Raw genomic sequence first — 21,680 nt, forward strand, 5'->3', positions numbered from 1 at the left:
CTTGACTGGCCTGCACAGAGTCCTGACCCCAACCCGATAGAACACTTTTGGGATGAATTAGAGCAGAAACTGCGAGCCAGGCCTTCTCGTCCACATCAGTGCCTGACCTCACAAATGCGCTTCAGGAAGAATGGTCAAAGATAAAGTTACATAGTTACATAGTTAGTGAGGTTGAAAAAAGACATTCGTCCATCCAGTTCAACCTATGATGTGTGTGTGTTTGCTGTTAACCATACATTGTATACCCCTGTATGTTGTGGTCTTTAAGGTGCCCATCTAATAGTTTTTTGAAACTATCAATGCTCCCTGCTGATACGACTGCTTGTGGAAGAGAATTCCACATCCTTACTGCTCTTACAGTGAAGAAACCCCCTACGTACTTTAAGGTTAAACCGCTTTTCCTCTAGTTTTAGTGAGTGGCCACGTGTCTTATTGTATTCCCTTACTCTGAATAGTTTGTTCCTTATGCTAGGGTTGCCAGTACAGTATTTGTACATTGATATCAATGAAGTTTGAAGTTCATGTGCATGTAAAGGCAGGAGTCCCAATACTTTTGACAATAGAGTATACTGTATATTGGTTCAATAGAGTACCTGTGTTTATTTTAGGTGTGTAAAAATTTTTTAATTTGTAGATATCGAAACACCTCTGACTGGGGTAGTCCAAAAGTCTCACATAGGGCTGTGAAAGAGAGAAATGTTGTTGTGACCAATTTATGTCCAGGCCCGGAATGCGTTAGAAGAATCCCAGGCTGGGGAAAAGGCTGGGTTCTTCAGAAACGAAAGGAGGGGGTTATGAGAAGATTATAAACCATTTGTTGTTTTAAGCTCAGAATGTTTTTTCATACCATTACATCTCTGACCTTTCCACATTCAGTATCACACCCCTCACACCAATCATAGGACTTTATATCAGCGAAATCCTGCTCCATATTTTTTATTGTATTCCACGCCATCCTGTTAGCTATTTTAATTTTCTTCTTTTTTTCTGTTTCCAGGATTCAGGCTCATACCTCTGTGTTGTAGATGACTGTAATGAACATGTTTTGTCTGTCTGGGACACAGCCAAAGGGAATAAGATTGCAGAAACAAAGGTGTGTATGCGTAATAGGGGAACTCCAATGAGGATAATATCTGAATACTAGGATATCCTAGAACACAGGGCTGGATCTGCCAGGGAAAACGTTAGTCAGGCCAAAATTCAGCATTTAAACATACCTTATACTGGGCTGTGTGCACTGCTTATTGTGATCATGGGCTGTAGCACCACTTGTGATGAATGTTGGTAACTCCCGAGGAGCAGCTGAATGCAACTTCCTTTATTCAAAAACTGTATGATAATTAAATTTGGGGCCCGTTCACACATAATGCAGTGACTGGTATTTTCTACTTGCCCTGGTTGCACTGCCATGCAGCCCAGACGGAGGTGTGGTGCAGTGAACTGCGGTAAAATACTGACATGTAGCTAGTGGCGGCCCGTCCATTAGGGGCGCAGAGGCGGCGCCCCCTATCCATGCTTCCACCCCCCCCCCAGTCTACATGCAGAGAGTTCAGAGGAGAGGGATGTTGGGTGCTTGTGCCAGAAGAGTGGACACCAATATAAACAGCCAGATGGTCAGAGGCTGTAGTGCAGTGTTCCCCAACCCTTGGGCCGCGGGCCGGTACCTGTCTGTGGATCAACCAGTACCGGGCCGCCTGAAGAACTTTAAACTATTTTACTGTGGCGGCCGGGGCGCAGAGCACTCTGCGCCCGAGCCTCCCCATTGTGTGACAATAGCGAATGAAAATTCGCTATTGTCACACCGATCCTCCTCCTGGCCAATCAGGGAGCGGGTCCTCCCACTTCCTGATTGGCCGAAAGGCAAAACTCATGCCATTGGCCGAGGAGGAGGCGGGAGGACTGAGGACTCGAGGACACCCGGGGACTGAAAAGAAGCTGCCGTGAGGTAAGTGCACTGGTCTCGCGGGGGGAACACTGGCATCTCTGCATTGATTGGGGGCATGCTGTGGGCACTGTGCATTGATAGGGGGCATGCTGTGGGCACTGTGCATTGATTGGGGGCATTCTGTGGGCACTGTGCATTGATTGGGGGGCACGCTGTGGGCACTCTGCATTGACGTCGCCCCCCCCTCAGTGGGCCACAGAAAAATGATCAAACGTTGACCAGTCCGCGGCGATAAAAAAGGTTGAGGAGCACTGCTGTAGCGGACCAGACTTCACTGATGATGCTGTAGTTCAGGGCAGCTCTGGCAGGCAAAAGAACGGAGAAATCCCGCTGGCAAAAAAAGAAGAAAAGCAGGCGCCGCTGAGTGTAGCAACAAATTTATTACTGACAATAAAAATAGTAACTCACATCATAGTATTCTTATATCCATGTTCCATTGTGTATGCGCTTCCTGTGTTTGATCTTCCGTGTCCCGACCGGCCCGCAGCCGGGAGATGAAATAAAATAGAAATAAACTAATAAAATAGAAATGAACATAAAAAATTTTTATGTTCATTTCTATTTTATTTTTATTTTTATCTTTATTTTTATTTTTCCTTTTTTGCTATTTTCATAATCTATGAATTCGGTATTAGGGACACCCTGTACAAAGTCATTTTTAGGTATGTGTTGTTTTTAAATATTTTGCTTTTAAGAAATCATTCACAATTCAAGGTATATTTTAATATTATATGTGTAATCTTTATTTTAATTAAGGCCACTAGAGTTTATAGCATTATGACAGTGTTTGCCTTTGTCTTATTGCCTATTGACATTCACCATAGCTATTTCCGGTGCATGTCCCTATATAATTGCCTCTGTAGAGAGCTTCTGTTTACGTCTAAGGAAGGAGCCTAGAGGAAGGAGCCTAGTACGCATGCTCCAAAACGCGTTACGTCATTTCCGGTTAGCTTGCGGTCCACCGCGGCTTCCGCTTTAACCAGCTCCTCTGTGAAGCTTCCTGAAACATCATCTCCCGGCTGCGGGCTGGTTGGGACACGGAAGATCAAACACAGGAAGTGCATACACAATGGAACATGGATATAAGAATACTATGATGTGAGTTACTATTTTTATTGTCAGTAATAAATTTGTTGCTACACTCAGCGGCGCCTGCTTTTCTTCTTTAGTCTACATGCAGGGCGCCAGATGCACAGATTCCAATGAGGGATTTTCTTTTTTTTTTAAGCACGTGATTAGAATCAGAGGCTCTAATAGGCTTCAAAAAAGGGTGGGCTCGGGGCACAGAGCAAAATATGCATTTATTCAGCAATAACTTCATTTATTACTTTATCATTACTTGTGATACCATGGTTATAACTATAACAAGGTTTTATTTTGGTAGTATTGCCTTCCAAGAAATATATCTGTTTCTATATATGTATTTTAAAGTCAAAGTAAAAAAAAAATTGAAAAAAATAAACCTGTCCTATTTGACCAGTAATAGTTAAATCGTAGTCTGCAGTCCCTCCCATTGGTTTTGACACTAAAATCGTCCCTTTATCAACTTGCAATAGCTTTAAAGTGATATTAAAGGTTACATTTTTTTTTTTTTAAATAAACATCTTATTTTTACCTGCTCTGTGCAGAGGTTTTCCACAGAGCAGACTGATCCTCTTCTTCTCAGGATCCCCGCCGGCGCTCCTGGTTCCTCTTCTTCTCTGAGTGCCCCCATAGCAAGTCGCTTGTGCTCGCTCCCGAACCTCTGTTCCATAAAACATACTCACCCTCACTCCCCGCTCTTGGCTGACTGGCCGCTCCTGTGTCTCAGCTAATGAGAAGGCAGAGACCCAGGAGAACAGCTGCTCTCGTGCACATCACTGAATCGGGATCAGGAGCAGGTAAGTATTAGGGCGCTGCGGGGGAAGCTGCATACTGAAGGTTTTTTTCCTTTCCTGCATAGAATTCATGAAGGTAAAAAACCTTCAACCTTCATCACCCCTTGCAGGCACCTTAAAGTGCACTTAAGGCATGTTAAGGATAACTAAACCCAAGAACAAAAATGTAATATATTGCAGCTTACAGTGCTTAGATTTGGTGGCTGTATTAGTTTCCTTTTTTTCCTCCTCGTTGGGCGCCAAGCAAGTTTCAAATAAGAGGCCTAACCCAGGGTGGGTTCTTCTGGGCTATGATGCATGGCCCTTTGGCTAGGTTCACTGTACTACCCACAGGGTACCTTCACTTGAACCGACTACACTCTCTCTCGATGTAATATACATCACCACGGTTACTTGTGCATTTAGGAGGAACACGTTAAACCCTTGCCTTCTCCACCTGTCCAGTGTATCACCGCTACCTTACCCCAGTAACGATAAGGGGTCCTGTGGTGCACCTAGTGCAGACTTCACCAGTTAACTGGCTTCTCAGACTCCAGCAGTACAGCAGCACAAAAAACCCCCAGGCATTTCCCAGGTTTTTCTCCCCCCTTGGGCTCGAACCCCCCTCCTTTTATAACACACAGAATCAGTGGGTTGGACCCAGTGAAGTCTGTTAAAAGAAAATGGTGAACACCCCAATAACTCTCATCTTTCTGCCTGGGGCAACGTTAACTATTACCTTTCAAATCTGTAAAGAAAAGCGCACGCAACCTCGGGCAATAACGCTTTAATAAAGGACAACAACACAGTACATTGGAATTGCACTCACACTTTTCCTTTAAGACAATCGCTTTACAGCATTCCAACAGGAGCTACTCGCTCCTCCCGTCCCTCCAGATGGTGACTCTGCGGTCTCCTCATTCGCGGCTGCCGCTGCTATATCCCCGCTCTCCTTCACTTCCTGTGTTGGGGACCTGAGGAAGGAGGCTCCGCCTCCGAAACGCGTTGTCCGTAGTAACAGCAGAGGCAGTGCACCCGTGTCTTGAATCTCCCACCTCGCAGCTCCGTACAACTTGTGGCTCTGGCTTTGGCTGAGGCTCTCCTGAGGCGCCGTAGATTACGTTGGTATAGTGCGCAGGCGCACTAGAACCGGCATCCGGTGACCAGGCAACACAGGAAGTGAAGGAGAGCGGGGATATAGCGGCGGCAGCCGCGAATGAGGAGACCGCAGAGTCACCATCTGGAGGGACGGGAGGAGCGAGTAGCTCCTGTTGGAATGCTGTAAAGCGATTGTCTTAAAGGAAAAGTGTGAGTGCAGTTCCAATGTACTGTGTTGTTGTCCTTTATTAAAGCGTTATTGCCCGAGGTTGCGTGCGCTTTTCTTTACAGATTTGAATTGTTTTGATCCGCCCCCCCCCCCAGTGGAGTGAGAGAGGAGCAGCAGCAACCAGGACATTTCAGCTAAAATACATACAAACAAAGGAGGTGAACACATGGACAGCGCCATGGGCTGGTGAAGTACTCCTCTTTGTACTTGTTGTATATCAGCATGTGCAGGATCTGTCCTTTTTGATTGTTAACTATTACCTGCCTACGCATGGGTTTTCAAACGAGAAAACACAGTGTTAGGTCCTTTCAAACTGTCCCTCTCCAGCAGAAAATCTGTGCAGAATTATACAGAGTAAGACCAGAGAGTGGAGGCCGGGAGTGAGTCACCTCTTAATCTGTAATCTGAACTTCAGCCATTGAGGTCTGTAAACAATATGCCTGTTGAAGCAAAGTTAACATAATATACATGGAAATAGTTGCATTTGCTGGATGGAAATTAAAAATATGGAATACTACAGTGTACTATTTCATATTTACTTAGTTACACAATAAAAAAAAAAGTAGTTGTAGACATTTATATTTTTTAACCCTAAAAATTAAAATATATAAAAACACAATAGAGGGTCCACAAGGGATTCAATTACAAAACATTTGGAAGGTAAAAGAGTACCTATATTCATGTTTTATTCATGTACTAGAGCTGCCCTATAAATAAATGCCTTTTATATCTGTAGTGTACAAATGAACCAGTTCTATGTGTGGCCTTCAATCCAGTGGACAGCAATTATATTGTCACCGTGGGCAAGTCTCATATACACTTCTGGACCTGGAGTGGGACATCGCTTACAAAGAAACAGGGGATTTTTGGGGTATGTGTTCTGGTTTGTTCCATTTCCAATGTGTCCTATTAATAGGGCATTTTGCTTTCTTTCTTACTTTTATTTAATTATATCTACTTATGATTGTCTTGCTGTCGATGTTGATTCTTTGCCCCATTTAGAAGTATAAGAAGCCTCGTTTTGTACAATGTTTACTGTTTGATCGAACTGGGGATGTCCTCACCGGAGATTCAGAGGGACAGATACTGACCTGGGGAAGAAGTGCAGCAGATACAAGGACTTTAGGAAAAGGTGCAAAAGGTGAGATCTGATCCAGATACAGTATATACTATATACTGCTTTACTTTGGAACAGATATTAATACCCATCTTTGGGGATTCCCATCATTGCGTTTAAACCTTTTACTACCAGGAGGTTAAAATATAGCTTACAGGAACCTTTTTTGCAATGAATTGAGGTTTAGGAAATCATAAATACTGATTATTGTAGGTTATCTCTTTTTAGAATGCAAACGGCGTTTAGTGAATTTTGAAATCTGTACTGTGAGTTTTTTTGATGTGTTTAAGGTTATGGCAATGAAAGGGTTATTACATGTGGCATAATATGGTCAATATTGGATTTCCCAGGATGTAAAATATACTTACTTGCGATAATACAAAACAGAGTCTCTCCATTCCACATGGCCCCTATATTGTACAGGATCTGCAGAGTAAAATCTAGTGCTGGAGCTCCTCCAGCTGGAAATAGCAATGAGTGTATTGTTGTCTGCAAGAGAAGGCATTTTTATAATTACTAATCGTCGGTGGGAGTCAGAAGCAGTGAATGTATTTTACTAAACATTAATAATCTACCTGGAACAAGTATGTGGCAAATGAAGTCAGAAAGTCAGGACTGCAGATCTGGTATAACTGTCCTGGATCTGTGAGTCATAAGTTATTATAGATAAGGGAAAAGCATGATCGCCAAACAAACAGCATTTTCCAAGTAGGCCAGCGATGGACATATCATTGTTTATTTGCATTGTAAGCATAGTTTTAGTACTAGTATGGTTAGTGTCCAGTTTTAAGTATTAACCACTTTACCACCGGAGGAATTTGCTGTCTTATGTCCAGGCCACTTTTTGCGATTCGGCACTGTGCGACTTTAACTGACAATTGCGCAGTCGTGCGACGACGTACCCAAACGAAATGTATGACCTTTTTTTCCCCACAATCAGAGCTTTCTTTTGGTGGCATTTGATCACCTGTGCAATTTTTACTTTTTGCGCTATAAACAAAAAAAAGCGTACATTCTGAAAACAATAACAATATTTTTCAAATTTTTTTATATGAAATTCCCCCCCCAAAAAATGTAAAAATCAAATTTTTTTTAAATTTTTGGCCAATTTGTTTTCTGCTACCTATGTTTGGTAAAAAAAAAAATCACAATAAGCGTATTTTAATTGGTTTGCGCAAAAGTTATTGCGTTTACTAACTAAGGGAAAGATGTCTGTCATTTTTGGAGTTTTTTTTTTTAACAAGTAATGGCGGCGATCTGCGATTTTTTTTTTTTGCGGGACTGCGACATTGCGGCGGACAGATCAGACCCTTGACTGACATTTTTGACACTTTTGGGGGTACCAGTGACATTACTAGAGTAATCAGTGCTATAAATATGCACTGTCACTGTAAAAATTACACTGGCAGGGAAGGGGTTAATTTTATTGGAGAGGGAGGGGTTAATGTATGCCTGGTGCTTACTAACGTGTGTGGGGGGAGGTGACTGAGTGACACAGGGACAGATCGCAGGTTCAGCTATGCTGAACCCTGCAATCTGTCACTGTCTGTCACTTAAGAGCTCCGCCCGCTTTGTTTACACAAGCGACGTATCTCCAAACTCGATTCCCCGATGATCGGGGAAGAGCAGCGGCGATCGCCGCTGCTACTCCCCTGGCCCGACTCCCGCTGTGACTGAATACAGCGGGAGTGAGCCTCCAGTGGCGCGCGCGCGCCGCCCACAAGAGGAGGAGTCCAGCGACGTAGGTCTACGTCGCTGGACGGGAACTAACCACTTTGCCGCAGTAGAGCTCGAGTGAGCGGTCGGCCATTGGTTAAGTTAATATAATCTTAAGGATATGGAGAGAATTTGGCTAAAGTATAACTAAAGGCAAAAAATTTTTGTTGGTAGTTTTGAATAGAGTGAAGAGGGATTAGAACATGTGTCAGGTTTTTATTACTATCTGTGCCCCCGTTAGGGAGATTTATGCTCTCTATTTGTAATGTTTACCATTATAATTGAAAGTGAAGATAAAATCCCAAATGTTGGGTTGTCCCCAGAAAAGTAATATAGGAGAAATCTTCTAATGGGGAAACTAGTTCTGGTGACATGGGGGTCCCCAACAAATTCTCTTAATTTACAGGGATTTCCTCTCGCATTCTGTTTGGCTGTGGGACTGGAAGTGAGAGTAAATCTCCCCAATGGGACACAGAAGGCAAAAAATATGCTGGCAGAGGTTATAACCCTCCCTTACTCTATCCAAAATGAAAAGAAAAAGTTTTGCCTATAATTTCACTTTAAAGTACAACTAAAGGCAAAATCTTTTTTTTTTTTTTTAAGATGGAGATTTTTAAGATTTTTTTTTTGGATGGAGTGGAGAGGAATTAGAACACCTGTCAGGTTTTACTGCTGTCTGTGTACCTGGTAGGGGTATTAATCTCCTCTGTTTGTCTGGTTTACCATTATTATTGAAAAAAGAAAGTAAAAGAAAATGCCAAATTATGTGTTGTCCCCAAAACCGTATTAGAGGTAAAATCTTCCAGTGGGAACTGGTGACCTGTGTGATCCTAAGACATTCCCTTATTTGCAGGGATTCCCTCTCACTTCCTTCTTTGACTATGGGACGAGAAGTGAAGGAAAATCTCTTCAATGGGACACAGTTGGCAAGAAAAAACTGACAGGGGCTTTAACCCTATAAAGCTTTACCCAAAGTTCTACTTTAAGCATTGGTTAAACTTTAAAGATAAAAGGATACTTAACCCCCAAAAAATGTAACTTGACGGTCCTTAGATGAGGTTGCAACATTAGTTTTCATCTTCCAGGCTAAAGATATTTTCTGCAGGTACAGAAAATACCTCTTGATCTTGGTGCTGGAAGATGCCAGAAATACAATGTCCTTGTCATTTCCTGTGAGCTGAACTGAAAGCAATGTTACCTTTCTTATGTAAACTACAAATCTCCAACCCCCCTATGTAATGGAGATGAAAAGACGGAGGCGTGCTTGAAGTCCAGCCTGGATGACAATCATGACTTCCTTCTTAGATAGAGTGTGAGTGAGCGTAGCCAACCACGTACTGGAAGTGTGTTATTTGCAGGATTACCAGATGACAATAAAGTTAAAAAAAGCTAGAAAAAGGAAAAGCAATGTAGGTTTTAGGGTTGGGTCAAAGATACTGCTAGAGGTTAGAATAAAAGATTGATTTAGGTACAAGGGTCTGGTTAAAATTTCAGTCTTGCCAAAAACATTTTTTCTAGTTTTACAGTGTTCTCCTTCTTGACTGTCTGATAGAATGTGGTCACAGGACAGGAGGTGAGGATAGATCTTTGTAACTGGGTAGCACTAAAACCCTACAGTGTTGACCAAATGTACACTTTAAGTCTCAATTTTAGGGTTAGTTTAGGGCACATGTGTCAAACACAAGGCCCGCGGGCTGAATCTGGCCCGCCAGGCCATTTCTTATCGCTCTCGCACTGAAGGCTTTCTTTTTCAGCCAGAACCCCGCACACTGCGCATAGCTGACTGCTATGCACCTGAATGCAGTGCACTCCTAAACTCTGCACTCTGTATGTAGCGCACCCCTAAACCCTGCACTCTGTACATAGTGCACCCTTGTACCCTGCACTCTGTACATGGTGCACTCCTGTACCCTGCACTTTGTACATAGTGCATCCCTGAACCCTGCACACTGTACATAGTGCACCCCAGAATCCTGCACTCTGTCCTGGTATTTAATGCCCCTTTGAGATCCTTTAAGATCCACTGGTAGTGCAATTTGGCCACACCCACCAGTTTGAAGGGGGCTGGGGTTGAATTCCTGCACCTACTGTATTCTAAGAAACAAAAAAAAGCCTGGGATAAATTTATATAGTCTTATAAATACAACCGGCCCTTTGAGGGCAACCATAAGTAAGTTTGACACCCCTGGCTTAGGAGTTCCAGTGCATTTAGGGACCAAAGTCGTTTTTTCATTTTGATTAGGGTAGAGGATCCATAAACCAGGCCAGCACCCTCGTAGGCAGCTGGACAGTTGTAAGTGTAACAGGGATCCGGATCCCAATAGGAAGTTTTTCCTTCACATGTAAATCTGTTGAGAACTGAAACATTTTGGATTTCCCATCACTATCTATCTGTTACGATGGCAACTAAGAATGGGAACCAGGCAGCAATAAAGACCTGACAGAAGCTAAATTTCTCATTCTCTCTGAAATGCAAAAAAGTTTGGCTTCAACTTTAATTGTTAACTTAAAAAGTTTAATCTTGAGGTCCGGCTAAGTGGTATGGTGAAGGTCAGTGTAACGTTGTTAAAGTGAATCTAAACCCAAGAAGAGAAATGTAATATGTTACAGCTTACCAGCCCCTAAATGTTGTGCCTCTATCAGTTTTCTTTTTTATAATCTATTTTCTTTACTTTATTCTGGGATCCTGGCAGTAACCCAATTCCTGTTCTAAGGTGACAACAATTACTGTGCTGTATCTTTGGAGTTGCGTTGTCACTGTAGGACAGTAAATATGTTAGGACTGTAGGACAGCTACTTCTCTCTTCTCTGTAACAAAGCATTCAGAGAATGCTTTGCATTTTTTGATTGAATGCAAAGTGTTCTTTGATTGGAGGAGGAAGTGAGGTCACTTTACATTCATTTAGAAAATGCAAAGCATTCTTTGAAAGGTGCCCGTGATAAGCGTCTAACCTCCTGTATTCAGAATGCATCAGGCCGGCTTCTCAGTATGGGATCCAGAAGCAAGTGGAGATCATTGGAGTAGTGGTGTCTACTTCAGTGATTTTCAGCTTCCAGCAGCATCGGCCAGGTATGTTAAAGCAAAACTCCACCCAAAATGGAAAATGCCGCTGGTTTGCCTCCTCCCCCCTTCCGCTGCCAAATTTGGCACCTTTTGGGGGGAGTAGGGAGCGGGTATCTGGTTTTGACAGGTTCCCACTCTCACTTCCAGCTCATTTCCCCTGGCGAACTGAGCTGGAAGTTTGCCCCCCCCCCCCCAGGCTTTTCCTGTTTTTCCCACTGGAAACAGATAGAATTTTTATTTTATTCTGTTGGATTTTATGAAAAAAAGGAGGATAATCCAAAATCCCAAAATAATTAAGCTAATATTGCAACCCATGAGTATAGAAAACATAGTTTATGCACAGCTTAAAATATAATATATAAATATATAATATTATAATTAAAGGAAGCATTTAATCACAGTAGTATTCTTTGGAAATATAGCTTTACAGCCAAATTGTGACGCACACTTCCTTCCCCTCTCTGTGCTTCAGGCTGCTCACTGCCAATCCCACAAATATTAGTGTATTAGCCCTCGTTCACACAGAACACGGCTTTAAAATCATGCAACTTCGCCTGAACTCGAATGATTTCAAAGCTGCATTTCAATATGACTTCAGGGGCGACTTGAAAGACATCTGTGGGACTCCCATTGCTGGCAATAGGCTGCAATTTGACATGTGATTTAACCTGCCAAATAGCGCCAATGTGAATGGAGGCTTAGAATAATAAAATAGCTACAAAACAAAAATAAATACTTTCATGCAGCTCTACAACCTTGGAATTAAGAAATAGACAGAGGGTGCACTGGTCTAGTGCATTGTCCTTCATAAAAACGGCTTTATTTAGTAAAAATTCTAATTCATACTTACAAACATAAGTTTGACAAAGGCACATCAACTCCAATGTTATAGCTCAAGAATATCACATAGCATGTATAACGTCCTCAATACCACTGACGTGTTTCGAGGCCTTGCCTCATCCTCAGAGCCAACTAAACTGTATCTCAACCTTTATATTTATAGAACCAGACATGATAAAAAGGAGGTTAATTCAAGGACTAGCCCCTCCTAAATGGGTGTACAATCCTATGGTGTCAACCCACGCAGTGTTGCTATGCAATCTCCAAGGCATATTAAGTAAATAAGAACATAGTTAAAACATCTTACGGACATTTTAAAAAGCACAATAACACATTGGTTTGTGCTTATGTTTGTGAGTATGAATTTGAATTTTTACTAAATAAAGCCGTTTTTATTGAGGATAATGGACTAGGCCAGTGCACCCTATATCTATTTCTTAATTCGGGTGTATCCAGACATCCCCAGTCTTGAGAGGGCAGAAAGGTGCCAGTTATCCTGGTTAGACAAGATTAAGAGTTTAACAGCCTAGAGCAGGCATGTCCAACCTGCGGCCCAGGGGCCACATGCGGCCCAGAACCCCAGGAATGCGGCCCACTGCCCCCTGCCAATTTTTTTTTGCTGGGGAGGAAGGAAGTCAGGTCGGGGGCATGGCCACAGCGGCTTCCAACTAACGGTAGGCAGAGGCTGCCTTGAAGGGGAGGGGGGGGGGCGGTTTCTGACTCTTACCACCATGACCACTTCAAATCACTGAAGTGGTCATGATGGTTAGAGGGTTTCTTTAATATCTCTCAGAAGAAGTAAACCTCTGTATACTGATTCCATTTCATTTGATCATCCTCTAGTTGTGTTAAATTAGTGCGGGGGGTGCGGCAGCGTGGGAAGGGCACGGTGGCATTTTATTACTTATATACCTTAACTATAATATATATTTTATATGCGGCCCGAGAAAATTTCTCTACACTCAATGTGGCTCAGAGAAGCCAAAAGGTTGGACACCCATGGCCTAGAGCAATACCTTCATGAGGCCCACATCTAAACACAGGAGAGTGGTGTGTTGTACTTGTTGGAGAGTTCCACAGCCTTGATGTACAGTATAAATCAAATTTTCATTGGAAAATTCTTTAAAAGATAATTGCAAAGGCTGGATTCACATCTGTGCCTTGTGGTAACTCACAGTAAAATACATGTTTATTGATCACTACTGCTACACACAAATAAATTGGTTGTAAACCTCTGAAATTTAAAATAAACAAAGCACATCCTTCTATAGTGTCTACTTGTCTTAATCCAAAGTACCTAGTGTGGTTCCTCCCTGAATTCTCCTCTCTCTGCTATCTACATGAATCACTTCTGACAGTCTAAGGCCCCTTTCACACAGGCGGACCGGTCAAATCCGCCTGTCCGTTGTTTTGGCGGATCTGAACAGATGCCTCATGTATCTCTATGGGGCATCGGATGTCAGCCGAGACATGTCCACTGACATCTGATCTGATCCGATCCGTCAAATCACTATTGGGTATTGACTTCCGCTCCGCAGGATTAGCTAGGCATAAGACTTAGTCAAAAGAACAAAGACATCTGCATATACACACCCATGGGGGCTGTCCCACTGGTCAATACCCCCCTGCAGTGAACACTCCCAACTCAGTTTGTTTCTGCCTAGCGTCAGGAGTAGTTAGGCTTTCCCTGTGCTGGGGCTCCGGTCTCAGACTTCTGATCCTATTTATTTGATTTTCTTTCAAAAATGTCAGTTTTTTCTTTTGTATACTAGCTGTTTCTTTTGTCAGCTTTAGTTTTTAGTCGACTCTTCGAATGAAGATGGATTCATGCGGAGCTGGGAATCAGACTGGCCGCCCTGGTTCCCCAGGGCAGAGGGTCAGAGGGACCCTCAGCCCGCCATCGAGCGTTCAGCCATGGTTCATCCTGGCATAATGAACGACCCATCCCTGCTCGCAGCAGGGATGCAGCTGTAAGGTGGCTACCTCACTGGACGCATCTGCGATATGCAGTGTAATGTCCTTGGCAAAACGGCATTCCCTGTCAGATGAGGACAGAGGCTTTCCGTTCTGAGAGGCACCCCACGCCATCTGGTACAGGTAAGTACTTCTGTGTGGGGCCTCTGTCTGGTGTGGCAGTCCTGTGTTGCTGTGTGTCCCCCATGTCTGTGCCGGTGTGGGGCTCCCTATTGCGATCCCTGTGGGGGTCTTTTCTATACATGCGCTGCGGTGCGGTGTATATATTTGGGGGCCCCTTCCCCTGTGTCACTTCGGTGTGTGTTTGGGGGTGCAGACATTGTGTGTGTGGCGGTCGCAGCGGGGAAAAAACGCGTATATGCAGATGTCTTTGTTCTTTTGACTAAGTCTTATGCCTAGCTACTCCTGCGGAGCGGAAGTCAATACCCAATAGTGATGACTTAGAGGTGGCGGCGACTGTCGGAGGACTCAGAGAAAGGAATTTTACAGGTAAGATGTTACAAAAATTCAGTTTTTTCGTCTGTCCAGTGGATCGGGTGGGATGGGATCGGATGAGAACGGACAGACGGTCCATTCCCATCCAATTCCCCCATAGAGAACAGCGGGACCTGACAGCTCTGTCTCTGCACACAGCGTGGAGACACAGCTGCCATTCGCCTGCTCAGCGGGGGATCGGCGGATCGATCCCCCGCTGAGAAAAACGGAGTCCACAGTGTAAAAGGGGCCTAACTCAACCCCTGGTGATGGCCGTGCCCCCCTAATCCCCCCCCCCCGCTACCATCACCACCACCACCATCAGCACACAGAAGGTGACTGAGAGCCTCAGACGTGCATGTTTTCCTATGAGAGTGTGTAGAGGGGGTGTCAATTCCCTCCACTCAAGTATCAGTTTACACAGAGCTCTCCACACTGTTCTATTCAGTGTGTGACATCAGATCCCCCCCCCCCCCCCCGACTCCTAGAGCAAACAAAAAAAGCCTTTGAGCTGTGTGTTTTATGAAGATGTAGCGGAGAGATGGCTGCAGGTAAAAAAGTACAACCACATTAAGGATGGATTCAGCCTGGTCCATGTGTATTGTAACATACGTGGTATTAAGAATAGGCCCATTTAGTTGCCTTTTCACACAAAGTTGCAGTGCAAAGATGTGAACCAGCTCTATAAAATGTGATTTTTACTTATAATGTGTCTTAATGCAGAAAAATGCAGTTTTTCTACATGAAACATGACGTAGATAAGTGTGCATAGGCCTAACTGCATTTAGAATGTCACTCTATAACTTGTCAGTGTACCACAACACACAAATATGAATCATCTGTGCATTATGGTACACTACATTGAAAAAAATGCTGCAGATCTGAAAATCTGCATTGCTTTAAATTGGCAGCTTCGCAAAATGAATGGGCTGTCTTACTACAACGCACTTAAAGAGCACCATAAGAATCTGAACCAATCAAAAGGCCCCTTTCACACTATCCGTCCGTCGGACGGATTCCATTTTTCTCAGCAGGGGGATCGAGCCGCCGATCCCCCACTGAGCAGGAGGATGACAGCTGTGTCTCCACGCTGTGTGAGGAGACACAGCTGTCAGGTCCCCATGCATCTCTATGGGGGAAATCGGATGGGAACGGACCGTCAGTCCGTTCTCATCCGAACCGATCTGCTGGACGGATGGAAAATAGGGTTTCCATCCGTCCAGATTTGACGGATCAGATCGGATCGGATGTCAGCGGACATGTCTCCGCTGATATCCGATCCCCCATAGAGATGCATGGGGGGACCGTTCAGATCTGCCAAAAAAAACGGACAGGCGGATCTGAACGGTCCGCCTGTGTGAAAGGGGCCTAGCTGGAATTCACTTTCTTTTCCTGGTTGTCAGAACCTGATATAAAAATAGTCAGTTGTTATTTTAAGCAAAACCATATGTAGAACCCTCCTAGGTAGGTGCTAGGTAAAAGCATCTAATGTTCCTTCTGCTTATCAGGGGAGCCTGATCTATTAGGTTGCCTGTTACATGTTTCCAGGTGTGATTCACTGGGTCTGAGGAAGTTTCCCCATTGCACCAAATAAGGGAGCTTGTTGGACAGTGGAGGAAAACCAGCCAGTGACACATTGGCTTTTGTGGGAGTCCCAGTGGGAGGGCATTCTTGCAGTGCATCCTGGGATTGCTCATAAAAGCTGTGGGGACATGTGACAGGGCATCTTTGGTGGGAAGCAGAGTCCCAGGAGGAGGCTGATGGCTGTCTCTCCTCCTGTTGCAAGAGGAAGGTGGTCATAGGCAGTCGGCCTAGTGAGCCAGGTGTGGAGCTGAGCGGCAGAGGATCCAGTGAAGCTGACAGTGGAGCTACTGGCAGAGTCTTCCAGGAAAAACAGTTTCCGTTAGTACCAGGCGACTTGCCAAAGGGTCTGCCCAGGAAGGGGACCACTCCAGTGAAGTCAGAGGATCAAGGGGTCAGCTCACACAGAGTGTTACAGAAAAGGGGGTGCCATGTAGAACCCTGAAGTATAGGGACAAAGGGGGTGCCAAGTAAGAGTGATTTACAGTACAGTACAGTCCGTCTAGTTCTTCTTCACTGCAGTGTCAAGGTGAAGCAGTGGCCTTGCCGCATTCAACTATATTCAGCAGTCCCAGCAATTGTGCATAGTTTATTCAGTTGGAGTTTCCCACTCATCCCTTCTCCTATCCAAGTTCTCAGATCTATCCGTTACTGTAGCTAAAACTGGCACAGAAATGTTTTTGGCCTGCAGGGAATAGGATAATAAAATCTGTTTGGAGTACAACCATATCTAACTAATTGTGCAGTTGTCTTGTAAATCCTATTTATTTCTCTTTGTTGGAGCCAATACTGAGAGTTTTCTTACCAATTTTTCCGTATTATCTTTCTCCGCAGACACGTACCAAATATTACGCCACACACGTGCCCATGATGGTAGTGTGTCTTCACTTACTGCTCTCAGAGGGGGATCTGTGCTCAGTTCAGGAGGGAAGGACAAACGATTGGTGCTATGGAGTGACACGCTGACCCAACTTAAAGAATGTGAGGTGAGAAGAAAGAAAAAGGCATGGATAATATTACCCTATGGAGCACTCACCAGTCCAGGAGTCCAGTGCTGTCCTAACCTGGACAAGTTCTTTGTCGGTCTTTGGGCCACTAGAGCCGCCATCTTGGCTGTTTTAAGCCTGCTGTGACTTCCTGATGTTTCACACCTGACTCCCCACTGTGCATGTGCGAAATGCGCTGCGCTTGCAGCCTACAGAGATATGTGAAGTGACCCAGGAGTTTTGGGGTGGGGGGGTATGAACTTCTGTTGTTCTTGCCTAGGCGAGAAAAGCGGACTTAAAAGCAGGTACCTGTCAAAAATAGGTACCCACCCCCAAAAAAAAAAAAACTTTCAATGATGGCAGAGGAGGGGGCAAGGAGGAGGATGTGAGAAATTTCCTATTTTATGTGAAGTTTCGCCTTAAAGGGTAACTCTACCTTAATGGGGAAAAAAAAATCAGCAAATAAAGAAAAAACAATATAGCGTATACAATTGAGACACAAATCATATTGTAATTAAATGTTATTAAAAATTATCTTTCCTTTTTACCTACTTGCCGACCGCCCGCTGCATATATACTACAGCAGGCTGGCTTGGCTGCACCGTACAGGTATGGCGATCCGCGGTAACGCTCCTTGGGGCAAGCGCGTGCCGCCATCGGCACGCTCTCACCCCCACTAGGCAGCGGGGATGCCAATCCACGGGAGTTGGGGGCCGGTGCAGTGCATCGTGGGACCAAAGAAGACGGAAGAGGACACAGAAGAGGATCGCGCTGGCTTCAAGCTGCCCACACCTGAGATGGCAGCGCTGGACAATACATTTTCAAGGTAAGTATTTCTTCTAAAAGGTAAGTGCAACCCGGGACAGATCAGAGGCTATCCATTGTGGAATGCACTAGCCCTGACTGTCCCGGGGGTATTTTTATTTAAAAAAACTTTCCCAGGGTGGAACTCCGCTTTAAGTAAAATTTGTCACAGCAAATGTTTGTTGTTTCAGAACATAAAACTCAGTCTATCAAGAGCATGAAATGTAAGCAAGCATAAGACCATGCTAAACCACCATATAAAAGTTTCTGTTTCTTTACTTACTTAAGAACAACCTCGGAACCTCAAGACAGTGCCAGCCATCACATAACTTTATTGTTTACACAGATTTCTGAGCAGTTTGGAGCCGTTCGTTCCATTGCTGAAGGCGCAAATGGTGAATTATTGGTCGGTACAACAAAGAATGCTCTTCTTAAAGGGTCATTGGAGCATGGATTTACTCCTGTTATACAGGTTTGTACACTTTGTTTCCACGTATTTCTTAGTGTCTGTTGAAAAATATTTTTCTATGCAGGTCAAAGAGAACTGAGACACTTTACTTTTATTAGAAAAATAACATGATCAACAAATAATTTATTATAAAAATAATTCCATTTACAGGCTCACTTTTTCGGGCAGAATTTCACTTTTCATAATAAATAAAAACCCCTTCCCTGCTATTGTTATTAGTACAGCGACAGTGCATATTTTTAGCACTGATCACTGTAATAATGTAATAATGTCACTGGTCAACAAAAAAGTGTCAGTTAGGTGCCCGATTTGTCTGCCGCGATATCGCAGTCCCGCTATAAATCGCTGATCGCTGCCATTACAAGTAAAAAAATAAATAAAAATATCCCATAGTCTGTAGATGCTATAACTTTATAACCAATCAATACATGCTTATTGGGATTTTTTTTTACCAAAAACATATAGCAGAATATATATTGGCCTAAATTGATGAAGAAATTAGATCTTTGTCTCTAGCGCAAAAAATAAAAAATGCAAAAATGATCAAATACCACCAAAAGAAAGCTCTATTAATGGGAAAAAAATTGACATTAATTCTAATTGGGTACAGTGTCGCATGACTGCGCAATTGTCAGTTAAAGTATTGGAGTGCCGAATCGCAAAAAATGGCCTGGTCAGGAAGGGGGGAAATCTTGCAGAGGTGAAGTGATTTATGATATATTGGCACATAGGGGAGCTGGAATTTAGGAAAAAAAAAGTTGAACTTATCCTCTAATCAGACTGTGTTAAGAGCATTGATGGCTAAAGTGCAGTAAAATTGACCCAAAACCATTACAGTTTTCCTTCATAAGAATTTTACATAAACTTCTGTACTTTCATAGATATATCATTTTCATCTCTCATTTTAAAGCAGAGTTCCACTGGCTCTTTTGTTTATTAAAAGTCAGCAGCTACAAAAAGTGTAGCTGCTGACTTTTAATAAATGCATACTCACCTGTCCCACGGTCCAGCAATGCGGATGGGGGGAGCCTCGGATCTCTCCTTCTTCTCCCCGTGGCGCCGGCATCTCTAGTGTGGGCACCCGGCTGTGACGGCTTGCGGCTGTGACAGCTTGCGGCTGCGAGTCCCGAATGGACTGGCAATCTTCTGGGACCTGTGACTTGTTGAAGAAGATTGCAGGAAGGGAGGGGGGAGAACTTCTGCCCGAGCCACCTAGGCGGCCCGAGCGGAAGTGGGAGTGGGTACCTGTCAAAAAGTAGGTACCCGCTCCCCCCCCAAAAAAAAATGACATGCCAAATGTCAGGGGGTGGCATGTCAGGGGGTCAGGACCACTTAAAGCGGAAGTTCCACTTTTGAGTGGAACTCCGATATAACACTGGAACTTGGGACTTGAGTTGGTCATTAAGTATGATAGGAGTTCATGTGGCATCATTACTGTCCTGATCACCTTGAGGTCCCATTTAGCTTAATCCTGCAAAAATACAAACTGATTCAGAAAATAGGGGTAGTGGCAGATTAGAGTGGAATCCACACCTTTTTATTTTAGGGTTCATCCAAATTGGCAACTGCTGGTAAAAATCTGTGGTTCTTGCTGGTGGAGATACTATCCCCCATGCACACTTGTGCAAACAGCCATGACCTGCAGCAGTGCAGCCAGATTTGTACTTATTATAAACCAATGGCCGCCTCTGTTCACATGATTAGGACCTCTGACTGGCCCTGTACACGGGCAGGTTTCATTTAGGGCTGACGCTTCTGGCTGCACACAAACCTGACACATCTATTCGTCTGGTTTGTATGCAGCTATAGCACAGAGTACTGCTGCATCCGTGCAAGTGAGACCAAATTTTGGTTCAGTTAGGCAAAAAAAAATACGCCTGACACTTGTTAAAGTGTGTACCATGTTAAGTCGCATCAAGCATTTGGACATCAATTCATTTCATTGGCCAGAATTCTGGCCATTGAAATAAGCTGACGCTTAATCGCTTAACTCGCCTAGCATGAAAGTGCGTTTACATATGTTTACAAGTTTTAAGTGTTGCACTAGCAGTTTGTTTTTTATTTCTTGCTTCTGAACTCTCCTGCTGCTAAACGCTGCTAAAAGCTTATGTGTGCATGGACACATAGGCTAACATGGAAGGGCGTTTAGAGGCAGGAAAAAAAAAATGCCAGACGCCCCTAGGAGCAGCTAAAAAACATCCAGTATGCATAAGACCTTAATGTCCAAGAAATAATAAGTACTTGGCTTTGTGTATGAAATTGTTTCCTGATGATGACAACAGTGCAGCTTACCAGTGCAAAGTGTGTCAGCACAGCTCCTTGTAGTATCTATTAGGAGTGTGTGACAGGTTTACAATGCAGGAGCACAATGGGGAGACACAGCATTGTCAAACTAAGACAGGAAGTAGATGAAAAAGGACCTTCTCGGCAGGATCACCAGTAGCTTTCAATAAAACGGCAGATTTAAAAACATAGAATATTATTGTAACTTGTTAAAGTACTGTACATAATTAAAACCAAGTGATTAAAAACAAAACAAAACTGAGCAGGCTGGTTGTAACAGCACTGCCTATGATACATGCCTTTTTTATCCTGAAGTTTAAAACCCAATTCAAACTTGGACAAAAAATATAGAAAGAGTTAAAAATGACAGTACCCAGCATCTTTTAGAAAATAAAAAAGCATCCCTGGCTGCTATATCTACCTTATCTCTCCAGCTCTGTCCCCATACACTCACTATTCAGCAATCCAACACTGCTCATCATTTTACCACTGTGTCAGGGTTATCTGATCCGAGGCCGAGATGCTGAGAGGGCTCCCCTTGCGGCTCAGTGCGGCACACCCCTGGAGGTGGTACAGAGGGTGTGGCGCCCAAATTGGCACGGGTTACCAGTTGCAGGCAGGTAGGTAGATCCTGGGGAAATCCAAGAGCCTACTGGAACAGACTGGAACCACAGCAGAGTAGAAGTCTTCAAGGGCTCTGGAGTAGCCGGGCTACCTGATGCCGAGGAATAGTCTCTAGTAGAGGAGACAGGAACTGGCTGAGATCTGGGACTGGAGCAGGCAGCGGGAACCGTGGAAGAAGCCGAGGTAATGCACAGGAGACAGCAGGAATAGCCAAAGCCTTGGAGCAAGCCGGGGTCATACATGGTAGGTAACAGAAGCAAGGTCAATATAGGATCCCAAGGGTGAAACCAGGAAGAGGAGATCAAACGGAGTCAGGAAAAAGCCGAGGTCACAACAGGAGATCAAAGCAGAACATAGGAAGCACAGGAACGCAAGGAAACTGAGAGATAATCCAGCAATGAGTCTGATCCTATGGCCACCTTTTATAGGCCAGCAGAGGGCTACATCTGTCGCAAATTGCGTTCGCACCAATTTGTCTTCGCGCATGCGCGTTCGCCATTCTCACGCCAAGGCGGCCAGGGATGCGCCAGGAACATCCATTGATATTACTGGCAATGTTGCCAGTTCTCCTACGGAGACACACTGATCCTCTTCCAAGTTAGAAGATGCTCAGGGTCCTT

The 21,680-nt window shown here is 44.0% G+C and overlaps 1 protein-coding gene across 1 annotated transcript in view; it reads left to right on the forward strand.

The window, feature by feature from the left end:
* Positions 1-21,680, forward strand: part of EML3 (EMAP like 3) — a 153,091-nt gene that overhangs the window by 100,317 nt on the left and 31,094 nt on the right. The window contains exons 11-15 of the mRNA XM_082270182.1: positions 998-1,093; positions 5,865-5,999; positions 6,131-6,269; positions 16,729-16,880; positions 18,031-18,156. Coding sequence (XP_082126308.1) covers positions 998-1,093; positions 5,865-5,999; positions 6,131-6,269; positions 16,729-16,880; positions 18,031-18,156 — 648 coding nt within the window. The remainder of the gene's footprint in view (positions 1-997; positions 1,094-5,864; positions 6,000-6,130; positions 6,270-16,728; positions 16,881-18,030; positions 18,157-21,680) is intronic.

Source organism: Pelophylax lessonae, assembly GCF_965119305.1.
Source record: "Pelophylax lessonae genome assembly, chromosome: 10".
Lineage (NCBI taxonomy): Eukaryota > Metazoa > Chordata > Amphibia > Anura > Ranidae > Pelophylax > Pelophylax lessonae.